Source organism: Labrus mixtus, chromosome 24 (assembly GCF_963584025.1).
Source record: "Labrus mixtus chromosome 24, fLabMix1.1, whole genome shotgun sequence".
In the NCBI taxonomy this organism is placed as follows: domain Eukaryota; kingdom Metazoa; phylum Chordata; class Actinopteri; order Labriformes; family Labridae; genus Labrus; species Labrus mixtus.
The window spans coordinates 3655853-3675292 of NC_083635.1; the positions used below are offsets into that span (position 1 = coordinate 3655853).

The following is a 19440-nucleotide window of genomic DNA, read 5'->3' on the forward strand; positions in this document are numbered from 1 at the left end:
CTATAAAACACATGAAAATCAATACAAATACATTCAGCGATATCACTTTAAAACGGGAGTGGCAGTAGGTTTGATTTGCTTGTAAAGAGTTATCAGCACAAAGTGTAGCTGGATAAGATACACCTTCATCGTTTCAAGCTGATGATGGTGCTAAAAAGCAAACTGAATGATTAAGTGCTCAAATTGTTGCTACATTTAAAACTACAAAGCTCAGGTTTGTTGTACACCCCTTTAAACAGACACTCACTAAATAACATAAAATGTTGCTCTCCTATATACAGACAAAAGAATGTCAGGTATTGGCTGCAGAATTGAGTCAATAAATACGAAGTAAACTCATTCATGAAACATTTTACAATACATACCATGACGGAAGACTAAACATGGCAAAATTGTTGCTGCAAAATTCAATTTAAATTTTTTGATTTATGGCAAATATTGCTATCTATATTTTGTTTTTGCTGAACTTATTATGGATGACCAATGATACCAGCATCATACTATGTTGTTGCTATTGTTATTTTAGTGTTTATAACCTCAGAAGGTTTGTGGGATTGATGTGTGCCATTGTGACAACAGGGCACATATTAAAGTGTGGCGTGCTTGATTTGACTGAAGACAAAAGCTGCAAAGTTAATGAGTATGGAACAGACATGAAGAAGAGGCATTCACTTTACTTTGTTCTTTCACATTTTCCTGAAGTAAAATACTTCTGAATACATTTTAAGGTTGTCAAAATTTTGGATACTTCAAAAATGTTCAATACTGTTTGATACCACGTGTTTTAAAATGATACAATGTCCATTATTTCAATGATGGATAGTATCAAAACTACAGACCCTTTATAAAACTACAGATCAGAAAAGCTACCACAAGCCAAAGAGTGAGACCACTGTCTAAACTGCACAAATACATTTTGTGCCAGCTTTTACAATTACCCAATATTATGCAGCCATGACTTTATTTTAGTTGCCGTGGTGTTGAAACAGGTATTGATATCATTTGATTTCTACTAGAATCATATCAAAATTTAAAAATCTGGTATTGTACTAATACGTTGTTATGCAGTATATTGAAAATGGTTAAACCCAGACAAAATTAGGAACCTGCAGTCTTGTTAACCATAAGCTAAATGCTAATGTCTGTAGCTCACTAACATGCTAACAAAAAGTGCTAGCTTGGTGATTTTTAGCAGGTGTAAAGTTGATATTTTTCCCCTTCTTTACTCAGCATGTTAGCATGGTAACACCGACTAATTAGCACTAAAACTAATTACAAAAGTTTACATTTTTGAATTGTTGAAAATGTAAGAGATCACTGATGCTGTTGAAGAGTTGTAGAGATTCACATAAAGCCACAATTATCAATCGTATTGTGGAAGAGGGATCACCAAAGTAACAAAGTGTCATCTTGAATAAAATATGGCAGTCCATGTATTTTAGTTTGGATCAAAGTGATGGACCAACATTCAGAATAAGTCGTCAACCAATGATCAACAATCAACGTCGCTACCCCCAGAGCCTTAAGCACTCTGTGTACTATACGTTGAGCACCATTATTTTTATACTTTCATTGAATATCAAATGAAAACTGAATTTCTTTCTCCAATACAAAACAAGTACTAGGTAATAAGTAACAAGTCAATATAGTTTTAAATGTTTTGGAGTAGTTTTGAAATGTTAACTCTTAAGGCACCAAAAAATCTATCTGCAAGAAAAAAATGACAAGGTTTCTGACTATATTCAAAAATCTAAGAAAGCAGCAATAATAAAAACGATGAATCATAACTTCAGGGCCTAGGTAAAAGGGTTTGAACTTCTTAACCTCAAAATACAAATTGTAGTTTTTAACTCCGAGCTGTGCACTTTTAACAACTATACAAACACCCTTCAATCCGATCAGAAATGTCCCATTCTCAGAGTGTTCAAGTAAGCTGATTTTAACATGGGTTACTTCTCTAAGGTCACCCAAATTGTCAAACACTTTCCAGCCACATATAGAAATCAAGTAAAATGATTAAATGATTTTAAACCCATGGATGTGGTTTCAAACTGTAGTTACTGGGCCTGTGTAATATGTAATAGTTCCTGACAGTAGTTATAGTTGGCAGCACAACAGTCTCTGTTCAAGACTAGACAATGAAAGAAATTATTCAGTCAACAAGTAATCTAACAGCTACTATGGCGTTAAGTTAGCTCTACAGTAAAGCCATTTTCATACACTCAAAGGAAACATTCATTTTCATGCATTCTAAAATTATTGTGGGCTTAAAACCTTAAATATCAGGTCATAACTTGAAAATGTCAGCTTAGTTTTCCAATGTACATCAGTGTTTTTTTCCCCATGTGAAGGAATATTTTTGTGACCAAGCTGCTTCCAATCATAAACCCCAGAGTTTTTTTTACTCAAGTTAAATGATTCAGGATGATCTAAACAAGGTGTCGGGAAAGCTTCTATTTCGTATTTAATTAACAGCAGGCATTTTCGGTGAGGATAAGTGCACTACACATAGACCTGTATCCGTGTCCATCCTGTTTTCTCACCCGATTGATCGACAAATGCTGTGCCCTTTGTAATCATAGTGAATACTTACAGGCAGTAAGAAGGCACCCTCTTTAATGCCAGTACTGTGGGATTATGGGATATCGTGTTCACATGGACGTTTTGCTGTGAAGAATCTCGCTGGTGTTCTTCAGATTCAGGAAAAATTCAGCGTGGTGCATGACATGGTGCACAAACGTTTCTACAGTAACAGCAGCTACATGAAGCTTCAACATGACATAGATCCTGCGTTGTTTCTTGAGCTAGCTTAGCATTCTTTGGCAAAGTTGTACAATCACATAAATTAACAACAACGATGCCTGTGTGAGCACAAGTGGTAAAGACTCATTTAAATCAGTCGGCACTGATGACACAATGTGGTGAGGGTAGTTCATTTCACCGTATTCACACGACAACCTTTTTTATCTGACAGTGTGTGCCAGGGTTGGAAGCTTGAATTCAGTTCTAATGTTTTAGCACTGTATGGTCTTTCTCATTTTGTTATTGATAAAAAACTTTGAAAAACAATTAATAGTGATAATCTCAAGGGACACTTGGCCATATTTGTTTAAAAATGTTAGCTTTCAGTAGCTTCCAAGATTTCCTACATTGATATGACTTATAGTCTGAAACACAGCAGTGTGATTTTAACAGGGTTTGAGCTCCACAACCTGAGCGTAATGTCAGAGAAAAATGGCAGCTGTATGAATATAGTTATTGTAGGCTACATGGGTAATGGGACATTAAAATTAAGCACTGATGAAGGAATTTTTGTGTTAGCCGTGCTCTAGTTTCGCTTGGTGAGAGGACGCCCTTCTCGAACATGTTTGGCACTCCTCTTTTCTGTCTTGCCCTTCTCTCTCACCTTCCTGAGGCGCCGTGGAGGTGGCGTTCCTCTTGACTCACTGTCTTCCTGAGCGCTGGACGTATCCATCCCATCTCGCTCTTCAGGAATGTTGGGTATAGCCCCGCTGCTTCCATCTAAAATGTTCCTTAGAGAAGGGTCCTCTGGCGTGCATGTGGCGGTTGTGCCACTCTCGCTACTGCTCAGGTCTTGCTCTTCGACATACCGCCCCCCTCGGCTGTGGTGCGGCAGGGACGAGGCTCGGAATGAACGCCTGTCACGCTCCGTCTCACGCATACTATGCTGAGGCTCGTTCATGTCCACACCAGAGTCCAGGCTGGTGTCGTTGCTGCTCGGTGGGCGGTGGCGGTTCTGGAGCTCGATGATGGAGTGGCGAACTTGTGCGGCTGGCTTTCCATCCAAGGAGACGAACCAGGCTCTTGATGACAAGGGCTTTCCCCGGGTCAACTCCAACAAGGTACGCTCTGAAATCCCCTGCAGCTCGCTGGGTACGCCATGCCCACTGCTGAAGCCCTGCATCCCAGCTGCCTCATTAAGAGTCCCGGGCACGGAGACGGAGGATTCCAGGAGGTTACTGTAACGTCCCCACACGCTGGGGTTTGGGCCTTGGCCTTGGGGAGGAGTCTCCAGAGGCTGTGGCTCATCCTGGCTGCTCTGCTGTGGACTGTTGCCGCTTTGGGAGTGTTTGGGTAGCGTCTGGGTGTAGCTGTCTTTACTAGCTGGTTCTGTGTCATACTCTGCTCCATTGCGGGGAAAAGTGGCAGACTTACACCCTGACAGTTGCTGCTCTTGATTACTGAAAAGCTCAGACGCCTGAATAATCGCCACTGGCTGGTTGTACAGATGAACCAGCTTATCTTGAAAGAAGTTGTCAGTGTTCATGTTCTTGTTCTGCTCTGACTTCTCTCGAATTCGAGCCACCTCATCGTTGTTGATGTAGTGAGACGACTGTTGGGAACCTTTGATTCGATCCAAAGTGATGTTCTCGTAAAAAGGAGCAGCCAGGCAACTCCCTGGATCCTCCACGTAGATGTTGTAGTTGGCCTTGTGACGCGGCGTGGACAAGGGTTCACACTGGACGCTGCAGGAGGCAAGGCTGTTTTCACCGGATCTGAAAAGCAAACCCTCTTCCATATGGGTGGAGGTGGTTTGGTCTTTTTTCACCACGGTGAGTTTGGAGAAGCGTGCTCTCCTCCTCCTGGGTTCTCGGTGAGAACTTCTGTACACGAGAGAAACAGAAGTGAATCAGGATGGAATACAGTCTCATTGGGTTTGTAAAGCCAGAATATGAAACGTGGAAACCAGCAAGAGCAAGAGAGAAGGAGAGTCCAACTGGATGAACTTGATTAAACTATTATCAATACAAAGAGAAGTAAAATAAAGTTGAAGATTTTGTAATAGCAATATTTTTTATGATCAATTAATTCTTACTAGATTTAAAATAAGTACTGCAGTTAAAATAATTATGTTCTGTTATCTGTTATTTGATTGTGACTGACGATGTGTCTGAGCAGATTTCTTACCCGCAGTGACACAGCAGCAAGGACAGAATTCCGATCACTACAGCCAGCGTTCCTCCCAGAATTCCCACCAACAGGTAAGTGTGGTACGATAAGAAATCCAGAGAGCTACCATGTCCCAGGTAATCTACACGGTCACATTATAGATAGACATTACATTGTTACGAGTACAGAGCCTGTACACCGTTTACATGATTTTAAAGAAGGTAGAAGAGTTTCATACTGTTTGTTGAGGGAAGGGGAGCAGCGATCCAGTGGCCCAGATGTGAAGCGGTGTAGGTCCACACCAACTCATCACTGACTCTTTTCACGATCCCCAGACCCTGATTCTCCCAGGCACCTTCCAACAGAATAAAAATAAGCATCAGTGAATAAATCGATTATTTTGATTATATTTATTTGCTGTGAAGAGTGGGGCATGTCATTGAAAAAACAACAAGCAGCAGGTAGCTTATTCTTTGAATAATTCTTCAACAACATGTAAATCTTTAGTTTTCCCTAAGTTAAGCATGTGTAAAATTCAGTGATTTCTTACCTGTCTTTATGTTAAAGGCCCAGGCTGGTACTGTATCAGCAGCCCTGAGGTGCGTGTTGTGTCTCAGGGGGAGACTGATCTGAATCGGCCCTCTGACCTGCAGCTCCTCACCACCAGAGTACAGCAGGACGTTAATGGTTGCCACGGCCTTCAGCTCGATGCTCCTGAACACTGCACACACCAGGAGGAATAAATATGTAAGAACTTTAGCGGTTGAAACATTGACTTATAACTATTCTACAGAAAATTGCTGTAAAACACTAAACTAGCTGCTTTCATTTCTTTCAGTTAGTGTATTTTCAGATATTTTTTTCATTAAGATGAGCATGTATGACATATCAGAAGCATTGATCACTCAAGAATAAGTGCAGACTGCTTTAAACATTCATGAGGCCTTATTTAACACTTACCTGATTTGCTGCTGATGATGCCTGGAGTGCAGTTAGCACAGTCTTTAGCTAGGTGGTGCTGTGGTACAGTTAGGTACACCGTCAGTGAGGAGATGTTGCTCTTATCAGACACTGTGAGGAGGTTTTTGGGGAACTTAACCTTTGGTTGAGATGAGCTGTCTGTAAAGACAAGATGACATTTTATTCATCTTAATCACATACTTATTACTGAGAGCAATGTTTAACACCAGAAGTTGAGGGCTTAGATGTGTTTAATTATTTTAAGGGACAAACTCTCTGCTTTGCTGATTAAATTTATCATGTCAGTCAACCGGGTCTTTAGTCTAAGTTTTAAATTGTGGAATCAAAAACTTAAAATCTACTGAGCTTAATTGGACAAAACTGTCACTTTAAGTTTGGTTAATTCTCGAAAAAAGCATTATTTTTACAACTCAAGTATTGAAATTTAAGATGCAATCTAAAAAGAAAGAGATTTAGGGTGAAAGTTATGCTGTAGTTAATGTATTTCCAATAAAGGTTTACTAAGAAGTGTATAAACTTACCAGGTAGCTTCCCAGTGATGATGACGGAGTCTTCAAACAACCAGATGTTGCCCTGAGTGTGAGGGAGCAGCAGCAGCGTCACAGCCGAGAAAACTGCAGGAAGGCAAACCAAAGTTCAGGTAAAAACACCAATCATCATACCTATATATATATATATATATATATATATATATATATACACATATGTGTGTGTTTGTTTTGTTTTTTTGCATATTCCCCAGTTATGGCCCCTGAAAAATGTTCAAATTTCAAATGCAACACTAAATAAGAGATTACAGAAATGCCTTATTCTCCTAACAACACCCTGCTTATGGATTTGTGTAGTTCCACCAGCAGGTGGCATTATTACTTCAAGCCTTCTTTTAGGGTTCAGCTGTCTGGCTCAGCAGCACAAAAGGGAGGCGCCTCTCTTAATGCAGAGCAAAGCAGGTCCCGACAGATGACACTCTGATTTTATCCCTCATGACACCTGCTCCATGTTTGCTTTAAAACACCACCTCCCTGCTTTCATTCACACCAGAGGAAACACATAATAGAGTCAGACCTAAGCCCCATTCCTTTTTTTTTTTTTCTTTTCAACAACATGATACCGCTGTGGCTGAAGAGCCCCCACCCCCCTCTGCATTTGACTCGGTGGAGGACAAAGACAGTTTGCTGAGGCAGGGATATATTTCTCTACGTGTAGCTGCAGGGACGATCAATACATCGAGGATAGGAGATGGCATTCAGTTACCGAACACTGGGAACACAAAGTGCTTCATCATGAAGAAACCTCAGTGACAAGTTGTATGTTGTCGCAGACACTTCATTAATCTGTAATGACTGTAAATAATGCAGGTGTGTGAAGTGAACTGCGTGGTTGGTGTTGTAAAGCAGAAGCATGCTTGATTTCCCCAGTTTATGTAGTCATTTTTAACCTTAACCAGCATCCCCATCATAAGTTTCCTTTTTTGTCTTTACGCAGCCAAAACAGTAAATCTATGAAGAAAAATGTGTCTGTAAACATGGCACTGGGTTGGGTGAAGTATGAGCTAAATGTCTTAATTATGTTTGCTCTTTATGCTGCGATCAATCCTTGTTGTTAAATCCTCTTTAGCTTCACTAAAAGGGGAGGTCAGGTTCAGGGTCAGCTGTGACCCTGGAGCAGGTCAGGTGAACATCCAGCAGAGAGGATGTTAACCACAAGATATTTGCTATCCTGCTGTCTGTGAACATGATGAATAGAAACTACTTCTAGCATGTTTATGTCACTTTTTCATTTTGTTTCAGGGTACATCCCTTTGACCAGACAATAAAAAACTTCCTGAGTGATGAAGAGCCAGAGGTTGAACTTTACTCTGAAGCTGTCTTTTGTTCAATAGCACATCGACACCGTCTCTCACAGACTTTTTAATTTTGGTAATTCAAATCTAACACAAAAACTGAAAGAACAGAAAGAAACCTAAAAACATCTTCTCTAATTAAATGTTATGGCATATACGGTAGATCTAAAAAATAAATTAAAAAAAGCACATGAAAGATGTAGTAGCTACAGAATAGTTTGAATGTTTTACGGGGATGTTTGACACAGACTACATCAGCAGTCTGCCAAGATGTAAGATTATAAAATGAAATGTAAGTTAAACCTTTTCCCAACCCTTCATTAGTGCATTGAGCATGGCGCATAGATGTCGTGTTTAATTCCCTCAAAAAATGTTGTTCTTGAAAATAATCTAGGTTGTGGTTACATTGAAACCGCAATGTAGCCTTAGATAATTTAGATGTTTTACAAATTTAACTTTTGAGATGGCTGCAAGCGCTGTCATAAAAATGAATGCTCAGTTTACAAAATAGTAATTGACACAAAATGCAATATAATATACATGTTGTCTGTGGTTGTGTAAACTTTTTTAAGAAGTTGTCCTTACATCAGAGAAGCCATGCTTAGGAAATGTAGTTCTAAATAAAGAAAGCTGAGAAAATACATGTTTCCCCTCAACTTTACAGTATATGTGGATATATAGACATAAAGCTACAGATAAAGACGTCAGCTGACGAAAAGCTTAAATGTCGTTGGGGTTGTTACTCACGGGGTCTCTTGTTGGTGCTCCAGGGCACAGGGGTGGGGACGTAGCCCTCCATGTTTCCCAGCAGAGTCAAACTGAGACCTGGACTGTAATCCACCCAGAGCAGAACATCACCTGTATCTCCTGTTTGTGCTGAGCTCTTTAATGTGTGGTTTACGTAAACATCCACAGAAGCCCCCTGCAGCGGCTGTCGGGTCACCATGTCTCTCACCAGGACTTTCAGGGCGAACGGGGACTCTGGTGAGAAAACACAATCGTCATTACATCCTCTCAATGTCCCAGTTTGTGTTAAAATGTTAAGAAAATCTAACCAAGTGTATTTATCCTCTTATTTCTTTAACCCTCCCTGTATGAAATCAATGTATTACATGTGTCTCTGCATGTGCTTCCTCTCAGCAGTCGTCACTAACCTTTCTCTCACCATGAAAAAGTGATGAGGCATGCACGGCTGAAATCGCTGGCTGAATGAAAAATACATCAAAACAGACTGCAATGTGGCACGTTCCTTCCCCTGCCTTTCATCTAACCCTCCACTTTGACTTACATGCACATTTGAGAATGTTAAAAGGGACACTCTGCACACACAGGCTCATATTTCAGCAACCTTTCCTTCTTATCTTTCAGTAAAAATAAATCCAGATTCATATTTTGCCACTTAAATAAATCGGTTCTAGTCAAACACTTGTAATGAAAGGGCAAGATTTAATGCAATGCTGTATTCCTAAACATTTGTATTTGTTAAAATATATTTATAAACATCCTTTACTCTGGAAATATCAACGATAAATGCAGCAAAAACAACTGCCATGTTGCACGTTTTACCCTTCATACACAACCTCTACATCTGATTCTGAGTTGGCACAAATGGCGGCTGAACTGGACTTCCTAGCGAGCATTAATATATGCTGTCGATGTTTACTTTGGTGATTACAGTGTGTAAACCCGGCATCCAGAGGCCATTGCTGTGCACAGGCTCAGCTACTGTAACAGCAACCAAGCTCCACATTAACACATCACCAGCTCAGGCCCAAAAGATAACACCTCAAATCCCTCAAACCTGCAAATTATACTCCTTAATCCTATTATGGTGTTGGCCAGACTGCTTTTGAATTATAGATTTTTTATAAAAATAGCCGATTAGTCAGACAAATAGCTCAGAGTAATATAAAAGTGGAAGGAAATGGAAATTGCTCATGTTGTAGAAAATGTCCTAAAATAACCCTAACCCTTCTAATTTTGGGAAAATAATATATCCAGAATAGGATTTTATTTCTACCTACATGAATATGTCTCTTCATTTAAGTGCAGAAAATACAAAACAATGTAGTTAAAGATGGAATTTACTTAAATTTGAGCAACATTTCCCTTTTCTCTGCAAGCATATTATATAAATCCTGAAATATGATATGTTTATTTCCACAGTTTTCATTCAATCTATCATTTTTGAAGCGTCAGTTTTATTGCAGCGTTGTATTTTGTTATTTTATTTTGAAATGTATGTTTACATCCATATAGCATGTATATTGTTTAATAAGAAACTGCAGAGAACATCATTTGAATGTAGAAATCCTTAATGATAAGGAGATTATACAAGTAATATGGACAGGTTGAGATCAAATTTTATTTAAGAAATGTTTAAACCATGTTATGTACAAAGACACATACTGGAACAGCTTCCAGTTTAAATCTTTAATCACTCTATTGAAAATGCTTTTAAGACTCCTAAATACGTTTGCATTCAATCAATCATCTTTGAAGAGTCAGGTTGAATGAAATTGTATTATCTGTGATACAAAAAGAAGGGGGGTGTAAAAATCCAAACAATAGCTAACTTGATTTGATTGTGATTTCCTTAATAACAAGGCACTGTTGTCTACTATGAAGAAAACAAACAATCTATGCCGAGATGGGTGAGAAGGGTTACAGCTACCTTAAAGGTGTAACCTGCACAAAATAGCTCATATTTCAGTTCATATCAATTTGCCCTGTATAAAGGATTTGTTTTTTTTCTTCACTCAAATTATGCATTGTACCAAATTTCTTAAAAGCGTCTAATTAAATGCCCTTCTGATATTTTGTTTGTGTACATGTTGCACTGTAAAGACAGATTTAAAGTGCAGGAAATCTTATTTTATTGTACATATGCACAGGAAATTTACATAGATTATTATTACAAAACAGATGACATCACGTTTTGGCTCCAGCTAAATAAAAACAAAAACACAAGCATGAGATGCTCAGCTAACTCTCTTCACTTATGAGTCACAGTGTGTTGCAGCTTATTTCAATTTTCTCTAACAATGACTGACTCTTTCTGTTTTTGTTTACCTGCTGTTACATCGGAGGGGCTCGCAGATCTCCCCGGGGTGGACGGGTCGATGCCGGACTGGTCTCCTACCACGACGTTGAGGCTATTGTCCCCGGGCGACGAGGAGGAAGGCAGGCCGCCGCCCTCCTCCGCTGCTCCCACCGCTCCATCCAGGCACGAAATCAGTAGCAGCGACGGAAGAAAGAGCAGCAGAAGCGGCGGCGGCAGGTGGCGTTCAGCAGAGGGCATGGCGAGAGGGGAAGCAGGCTCAAAGACATACCGGACCAGGGCAGGAGAACGAGGTCCACTGGCGTCAGTCTCTTGATCACGAAGGCCTCGTGCTTTTCATGGTTTCTTGAAACGACGGTGCGCACATACGGGGGAAAGCCCCGTGAAGAAAGGATGAGCTGGTGCTGAGGCTGGGCGTGTGTAGCCAAAGATCGTGTATAATAGTAGGATGTGTCACTCACAAATCAGTTTATTCTCAAAGTCTGGTAACCTTCGTGTTTATCATGAAAGTACAGTTTAAAACGAGTAAAAGCACTGCTGGGTCGTTGATGTAATGAAATGTGCTCTTCAGGCTTGCTTTGCGTAATTAATCTCGTGTAGGGGTAGCATGGGTAAGAAATGCCCCTCGACAAATAATTAAAGGTACACTGTGGGATTCATGTAGATTTAATTGCTTTAATATACTCAGGTAAATAAATATATAATTAGAAAGTATGTCAGGTTCAGGTGACTTAATTTGTACCAGTAAATAGCCTAGATTTGTTTTGAAGTCAATCAATTATGATACACAAATTACAAAACAGATGTAACAAGAAACAACACATTAGAAAGAAGGAAAAGTATTAAAAACCTACTGAAACATGATTAAAAATGATAGATAAAAATTATAAAAGGGCTAATGATTCCATACATCACGGGATATAAGAGAGAAAATATATATTTATGTAAAAACATATGCGATGAGTATTTTTTGATATATAATTAATTCTTACATAATTTGTCGAGCAAAACTTAGAAATGAGAAATTAGTCTTTATTTCTCTACTTTCATGTATTGTAAATATTGATGGTTAGTATTGCTTCTGGACACTGGATATATTTTCTTTATTTTTTTATCACTAGAAAACAAAACAGAATCAATAATTGGTAATACTTAATCAAAAACATTTTAAAAATGACATGTATTTTTTTGTTATATAACTTAGAAGATAACAGAGAAAGAGTGGGACGTCTTTCTGTCATGAAGATCTTGGGTTAGATGGGGGACGCTGTTACATCATAGGGGGTCTGCGTGGCCCTCTGTTGGTCAACTGAGATTCCTGCGTGTCTATTTATATCTCCAGTGCTTTGTGGAAATGGGAAAATCAATTTTGCAATTCGCAGTAAGAAAACAATTTTGAATTATTTAAGGAAACGATCTTATTCAAGTTATTGCATCTTGAATTATGTTTAAAAAAACGCACATTTGAAAAGTCCGCGACATGTAAAATAAAAAAAGACCACCAGTGGGCGCTGTTTCCCCAAAAGCATGCAGAACCACATCCGCATCTCTTCGCCACACACACAATAAGGTTACATTCAGTCAACATTTATTTAAATATGTGATGCATTCAGGTGCACATGTGTTACTTTTGCTTGATTTAATCATTTGTAGTCTCTTTTCCAAAGGTAAGATGTCATCTCTCAAAATAAACCAGTCCTCTGGCAGAGGAGCTGCAGATCAAGATGGTAAAGATACGTTTTAGGAGAAAGTGTATAAAGTATGCATTTTGAGTTCTGCAGAAACACACAGATTGTTTTACGTGTGTGCTGAGTCAGCTGCAGGCGCTGAACTGTTATCGCCCTTTAGCACCAGCATTAAACCAAAACAAACAACAATATGCCCAGATAGGTCGTGCTGTGCTACCCCCAAAACTTTTTACTCAGTATCTGACATTTTCTGATATTTAAATTGAAGAACAGTTTCCTACTCCCTCTCTCTGCAGACAAGCCGCTCTTTCACTCTGTGAAGAAGGAGCTGTCAGCCGTCTCTCTGCCCGACATCATCCGTACCTACAAAGTGATGGCTGCCGAGAACATCCCAGAGAACCCGCTCCGCTTCCTCTACCCCAACATCCCAAAAGACAAGGCCTTCGGGAAATACTACCCCAAACCCACAGAGAGTAAGTGTTCTGGTTCCACAGTAAAACCATATGATCTGTTTATAAAATATGATGTTTTCTTAAATTTAAAAAACTATGTATTAAGTATTAATGCTTCTTTTAAGAGTGTTTATTAAACTAACAATCTGCAGGTGCCGTAAAAACATTCAACCTTTTATACAAACGAGCTGATGAGAGGTTTTTTATTACCTGTAATTTCAGCAAAGTATCTTATTGCAAACTGCACGTCTATTTAATGCTTATTGGGGACTAAATGCTGTTAAAGTTGAATCTGTGTTTATTTGACTTTTAGCTCAGGAGCCCATGGATGTGGAGAACAATCCAGAGAGGAGCAGCTACATGAAGACAGAGCTCATTTCTGTCTCTGAAGTGTGAGCAGAGAATGTCACCTTTTAAACACAAAATATGTTATTGGTAATGCATTGAGCAGATTTAACTTGGATTTGCTTTCTGTTCAGACATCCGTCCAGACTGCAGGACAACATGTTGCCCATGTCTCCTGATGACTACAGGGCTTTGTCACAGTTAGTCGGCCCCAGAGACATTGATGCTGTGGTGAGTATTTTGATAAGCTGCTGAACCAGCTTCTGTGAGCACCTCTTTAAATACTGCTGTTGACAGTCTGCACAGGGTTTTTTTTTTTACAGGTGAAGATTTCTGTTAATTCATCACCTGTAAAGAAACAACACCTCAGATGAATGTAGACGAGTAAACTGCATGATATGTCCATCTGAGATGAACCGGCAGATGTGTAGAAATTTAAACCCAGCTTTACTCTGTCTGTATTTATCTGTTATTTTGTCCTTATTGATCTTAAATGCAGTTGCTTCAAGTATTGTTGTGTCGCAAACCAGTAACCAAAGCTTAAATTTGGAGATGTTTTTATGGGGTTTGGCCAGTAATGGGAGCTAAGTTTGTGACCTAAGCTGTGTGTTTTTTCTTCCTCTTGCTCTGCTCAGACCAACAATCTGCTTGGATTTGAAGAGCCTGATGTTCAGGTAGAGGCAGCCTCAGTTTGTTGCTCTACACTGAATAGTGCATCAGCTTAAGTGTCATTTTCTTTATGTGTTGTTGCATGCATGACATCTAACATACAGAGAAATAAATATTAATCAGAAAGTATAAAAATCTAAACATGTACTCCAGTTGCATGAATTTAACTGCTCTACATGCAAAGGTGTGAATTTAAGTCGTTTTCACATCTGCACTCCTGAAAATATCTAGATCATTTCAGGAGGACTGCTCCGGAGATTCTCCTGATCTGGTTGTTCACATATCCACCTCACAGCTGGGGACTACAACTGTCAGACAGGACGGGGGGCGGCGAGGGGTCTCCTGAGGTATACAACGCTATAATGAGAATATTTGTCTTTATATCAATGCTACGTGTAGTTGAACAGAATCACAATCTGAACTAAAGTGTGGAGAAGAACAAACTGGAGAACAGGAAACATAATGCAGCAGGTTCATTAGAGCACGGAGATGGTAGAGGTGGCGTGCAGACAGTCTGTGGTCGAGCAGCAGTCACAGGATATAAATGTCACTTCTCTCCCATTGGCCCGAGGTGAATATTCCAGATAATATTCTGCTGGAGTTTTTCAGGAGTTTTCTGCAAGTGTGAAACCCCTTTAGTCTGTCTTTTAAAGGGATCTGTCTAAGACAGACTAAGACAGAATAACCTGTCCTCTGATTGTAAGCAACACTCTCTTTTCTTTTTTTTCTTCTGAAGAAAGCAAATCAATTATGTTCTGCTTTTCTTCTTTCTGAGTGCAGACTTGGAGTGAGAAGTTTCTTCATTTCATCCAAGTCTTCTTTCTGTACTCTCTTTCAGTGTCTTTGTTTCGTCAGTGGTTGAACTCTGATGATCATTTTATCTGCTCTTAGAGGTGTGGTAAAGACCCTCACTACTTTTAAGTTAGATACAGGTCAGTGCAGTAACCAGTCACCTTCTAGACACATTTGAGTGATTACATTCACTCTACTTGGAAGTCAAAGAATTTATATTTTTGCCCGATAATTACGAGGCAGAAAAGGCTTAAAAAGACATGGATTCAGAACAAAAACCCTTATCTGCCAGCTGTGTTTTATTTAGTTATAGTAGTTTACAGCTTTCATTGTCTGTTTTCTTTGATTTTGAGGAAACGTGTTTATTGTAGTCTTTAATTATCTACCACTAATAAGAAAATAAGAAAAATATATTGCCTAATATGTCATGGGAACACAATCTGCTTTCTTCCTCAGTAGTGAAATGCTCCAACGTACACAAGAATATGCAATCAATGAAGTTACACTTCAAATTCTTTGAGAGACTAACATGCATGTGTGATTAACAGACAATGGATTTTAGTTAACATAAGCAGTAAACAGTTGCTTTATAATTAAAAAAAAAAAAAAAGCAAATATGTTCTCTGTGATTAAGTCAAGTCACATTTATTTATAAAGAAATAAAACAAAGAAAGCAGTTTGAATTTGTTGTATCTAGAACAAGAAAGGTGAAAAGAAAAAATCCAAATGCAGTAATTCACAGAGTGACCACATGAGGGCGCAGTTTCACCTTTAAACTCCATCTTTACACATTAGTATCTCAAACTAACTTCGGAGCTTCAGTACAAAGTTTTCACTCATCCCGTGTCTTCATTTATCTGCTTCTTAGACACTTTGGAGAACGACAGGGAAAGGAAGAGAGAAACTGGAGGTAAACATCATTAAGCAGTGAATTTATCTGTGGGTAAGAATTCAGTCAGTGTCCTAAAGACCGGAAAACAGGTTAGCTTCGTCCCCTGCTAACGAATGCAGTGAGTTACCATGGTGACCCGAGTTTGACTTCCTCATGTTGCTTGGTTACCAAGACTTCAAAGTTTAAAAAAAACATAAAAACAAGTAAATTACATTAAGAAATATTTTTTATCAATAAAACATTTGATTTTTGACTTAGTCTTGTTTATGTGTCCTCTTATTTATAACTTTTTAATTTCTTCCATAGAAACTTTCTGCGACACTTCCGGTTGAAGCTTCCGGTAATCACGGCCAGGTGTTCTCAGGTGTGTATATCATTGTTTGGACCAGGTAAGCGGTGCGGACCGCGGGCAGCCTGGCTGTCGATCAAAGCGGCGGAAGAAGAAGGAGCCGAAGAAGGAAAGATGAAGTCTAGATACTCAGTGAGTCATTCAAAGTTTTGTGTGAAAAGACACAAAATAGAAACACGTGAGGCTGTATGCTAATGCTAACACGTGGGCTAATGCTCATGCTAAATGTTTGTTAAGCGGAAACATCGTCAAAGTAAGATGATGATAACATTTATCAATATTATGAAGGTAACTTTTGAACCTGTTTTCTCCTGTTAAACTAATTGTTTAAACACCGGGTAAAAGTAAAGCCACTTTTAAAACAAAACTTATAATTTAAACTAATATCAGATTGAAGAGTTGAAATAAAACAATAACCTCAATTTAAGTTTATTGACTAATATGTAAATTAGTTAATCCGAGGTAAAATGAATTTGTAAACATTACTGTTCAGAGCTCAGAGATTAAATGTTCATCTTGATAAAGTAATATGAATAAACTTCTTTATTTAATTTAAAAAGTAAAAGCTCTTCATCCAGCTTTCTGTGTTTAATTTACTCAAAGAAACAGCAGTCTGATTAATTTATTATTTAAGTGCAGTAACCAACAACTAACCACCAGAGGGCGCCCTCTCTATATAAAGTGATTTATAAACGATATAATGCATTTATTTTAAACCTTTAACTTTAATTAGAGTTTTTGTTCATGTGACAGTTAATGTATGGTAAAGATGTTTCTTAAGACCTTATATGATGAAACTCAGGTTTATTCCAATCATCACAATGTTGTATAATCACAAACATTTTGAGTTTTATTAACTTGATGAACTAAAATTTGTTTTTCTTCAACAGGAACTCTGTTGACGTCTTCCAGGAGGATCCCCCGTCGGTGGCCGTCTTCCTGCTCAGGTAGGAGACGCAATGTTTTCTTAATGTTTTATGTTCCAGGTCTTATAGATGTTTAGACTCAGTTATTTTAATCATTTGATCATTTTTGGAGTGGATGATCATCAGGTGTTTAATGAAATACTAAATTTTTATAATCCTTATTTAATTAAACACCTGATGTTCCTCCACTACAAAAAGGATCAAATGATTAAAATAACTGAGTCTAAACATCTATAAGACATAAAACATTAATAAAGCATTGAGCTCCTACCCAATGGGGACGCCAGTGACGCCTTATTGTATTGTGCTGATGTAACATGTACAAAAAACAAGTCATCTGTTCAATATTTTATTGTAATAAAACTACTGCTGTGTTCATTCTGCATCATAGTGACTTCTGTACCTGTGGAGGAGAGAGATGTGTTACATCTGTGATCAGGCTCTGGTTATCTGCCAGCTGTGTTTTATTTATAGTAGTTTACAGCTTTCATGTCTGTTTGAGGAAACTTGTTTATTTAATCTTTAATTACATTAAATTTTATAATAAAAATGTTATAATAAAAATATTCAAACACCAAGTTCACAGCTATGTGTGACAAAGGAGGAAACAACTACTACAAAACATTCAGAATTAAGACGCTGACAACACATTAAGACTTAAACATTTATTATCAAAGTGTGTTGAGGAAACTGCAAATGAAAGAAAACAGACAATAAAACTTTTAACTAAACAACATTAAAACAGCTAAACTTGAATCCTTCCAGCTGCAGCACAGATCCTACTCTTCAGAGTTCACACAGAGCGAGGAAACACCTGGAATATCAGACACAAGAAACAAAGACATCAGGGTTCAAAGTTAATTTCAGGTGCCATCTATGGGTCATTTACAGCTAGGATTGTACAATACATGAAAAGTAAATGGGCCATTCTGATACTAATTTTTAATCATTTAATTAGGTCAAAAGAATCATTACATCTACATCAAAGAGAGTGTTGAGATTAAAACTTAAAAGTTTGTAGCATCATGTAAATTATACCCTACAAATATATATCTGTGACTCAAACGGTTCAAATAAAAACAATAACCAAGAAAAATACTCACCAGATGTTGAAGGAAGCAGGTGAGGCAGCTTGGTGTAGCATACATGTTAACAGCTCTTCATCTTGTTTTGTTCAGGCTGCCCCTAAAAGTGTTTTAAACAAAAAACACATCACAATGAGTTTAAACTTACCAAATGTTTGTTATTGTAAAGTGTCTGGAGATAACTTTTATGATTTGGAGATAAGTGAATAAAAATGGACTGATGAATGAAAGTTAACATTAAGCAATAAGCATGTTTCCTAATAGAAAATCATTAACATTAAACAAGACGATTGAAACAGCTTGAACAAACTGAAAACAGTTTCTATTTTTAATTAAAATGCAAACCAAACATTTTTAACATTCTCTCTGTAGAGCTGCTGGTTGAGTGTGTGAAGAACAAAGAAGAAGGTGAGTGACAGTTTCAGACCTCATTTCTACATACTCACATGTGTCTTTGAATTGAATCATCAGCTGCAGCCGCCGCACCTGAAGGGAGCCACCGCACCACCTGAAGGAGGGAGCCACCGCACCACCCGGAGGGAGCCACCGCACCTGAAGGGAGCCACCGCACCACCTGAAGGAGGGAGCCGCCGCACCACCCGGAGGGAGCCACCGCACCACCCGGAGGGAGCCGCACCTGGAGGGAGCCACCGCACCACCTGAAGGAGGGAGCCACCGCACCACCCGAAGGGAGCCGCCGCACCACCCGGAGGGAGCCGCACCACCTGGAGGGAGCCGCACCACCTGGAGGGAGCCACCGCACCACCTGAAGGGAGCCACCGCACCACCCGAAGGAGGGAGCCGTATCTGGAGGGAGCCGCACCACCTGCAGGGAGCCGACCTCACGTCACTCGACTCGTCCGGCTGCAGGTTACGTCATCACGCTGCCAGTGCAGGAAGTAAAGAGATGGTCCTCTACATCCTCCACAGGTATGTGTACAGTCCTCCACGTGTTTGGTGCACGTAGGTTGACAGTCAGACAAACTCCTCTTTTCATTTATTCACCAGATTGAAGAAGGAGTGAAAACTACAAGACAAGAACATTTAGTTTAGTCATTACCAAAGTGCTATATAAAGAAATTCAAACAATAAACTAATACAGGACAAAAGAAAGCTTAGTTGTTGCTAATGTTAAGCTACATGCTAATGCTAAACCTTAACTTCAGTAAATGAACTTACATTTCTGTTGCTGCCTCCTGTGTGCAGACTTGAAGATTAAAGAAGGAACCCTCAACTTCCTGTTTCCTTTATAGGCGGGGCTTGAACAGTCACTTCCGGTAGCAGTCTCTGACAGGCCAACAGGGGGTGCCATTGCACCATGTGTAGCTCATTAAAAGAATCCTTAGTAGTTGTTTTATTTACCATTAATGAATGTATGTGGGTTCTTTTCAACATAGGTATGTATGTAGTTTGTTTCAAAATAGGAATATGTTGTTTTGTTCTTTC

The 19440-nt window shown here is 38.9% G+C and overlaps 2 protein-coding genes across 2 annotated transcripts; one reads left to right on the forward strand and one right to left on the reverse strand.

Moving 5' to 3' along the window:
• Window positions 1-149: 149 nt before the first annotated feature.
• On the reverse strand, window positions 150-11179 carry fam171b (family with sequence similarity 171 member B). Its single transcript, XM_061032625.1, has 8 exons — window positions 10808-11179; window positions 8483-8716; window positions 6414-6506; window positions 5872-6030; window positions 5462-5632; window positions 5150-5266; window positions 4930-5053; window positions 150-4625 (listed from the first exon to the last, which is right to left on the reverse strand). The coding sequence occupies exons 1-8, from the start codon at window positions 11034-11036 to the stop codon at window positions 3329-3331; spliced, it is 2424 nt and encodes an 807-aa protein (XP_060888608.1). The 5' UTR covers window positions 11037-11179; the 3' UTR covers window positions 150-3328.
• Window positions 11180-11419: 240 nt separating this feature from the next.
• On the forward strand, window positions 11420-16027 carry LOC132959873 (signal transducer and activator of transcription 1-like). The gene is made up of 6 exons (XM_061033124.1): window positions 11420-12601; window positions 12651-12957; window positions 13250-13328; window positions 13416-13512; window positions 15611-15652; window positions 15941-16027. Exons 2-6 carry the CDS (start codon window positions 12858-12860, stop codon window positions 16025-16027), a joined length of 405 nt encoding a protein of 134 aa, XP_060889107.1. The 5' UTR covers window positions 11420-12601; window positions 12651-12857.
• Window positions 16028-19440: the final 3413 nt, after the last annotated feature.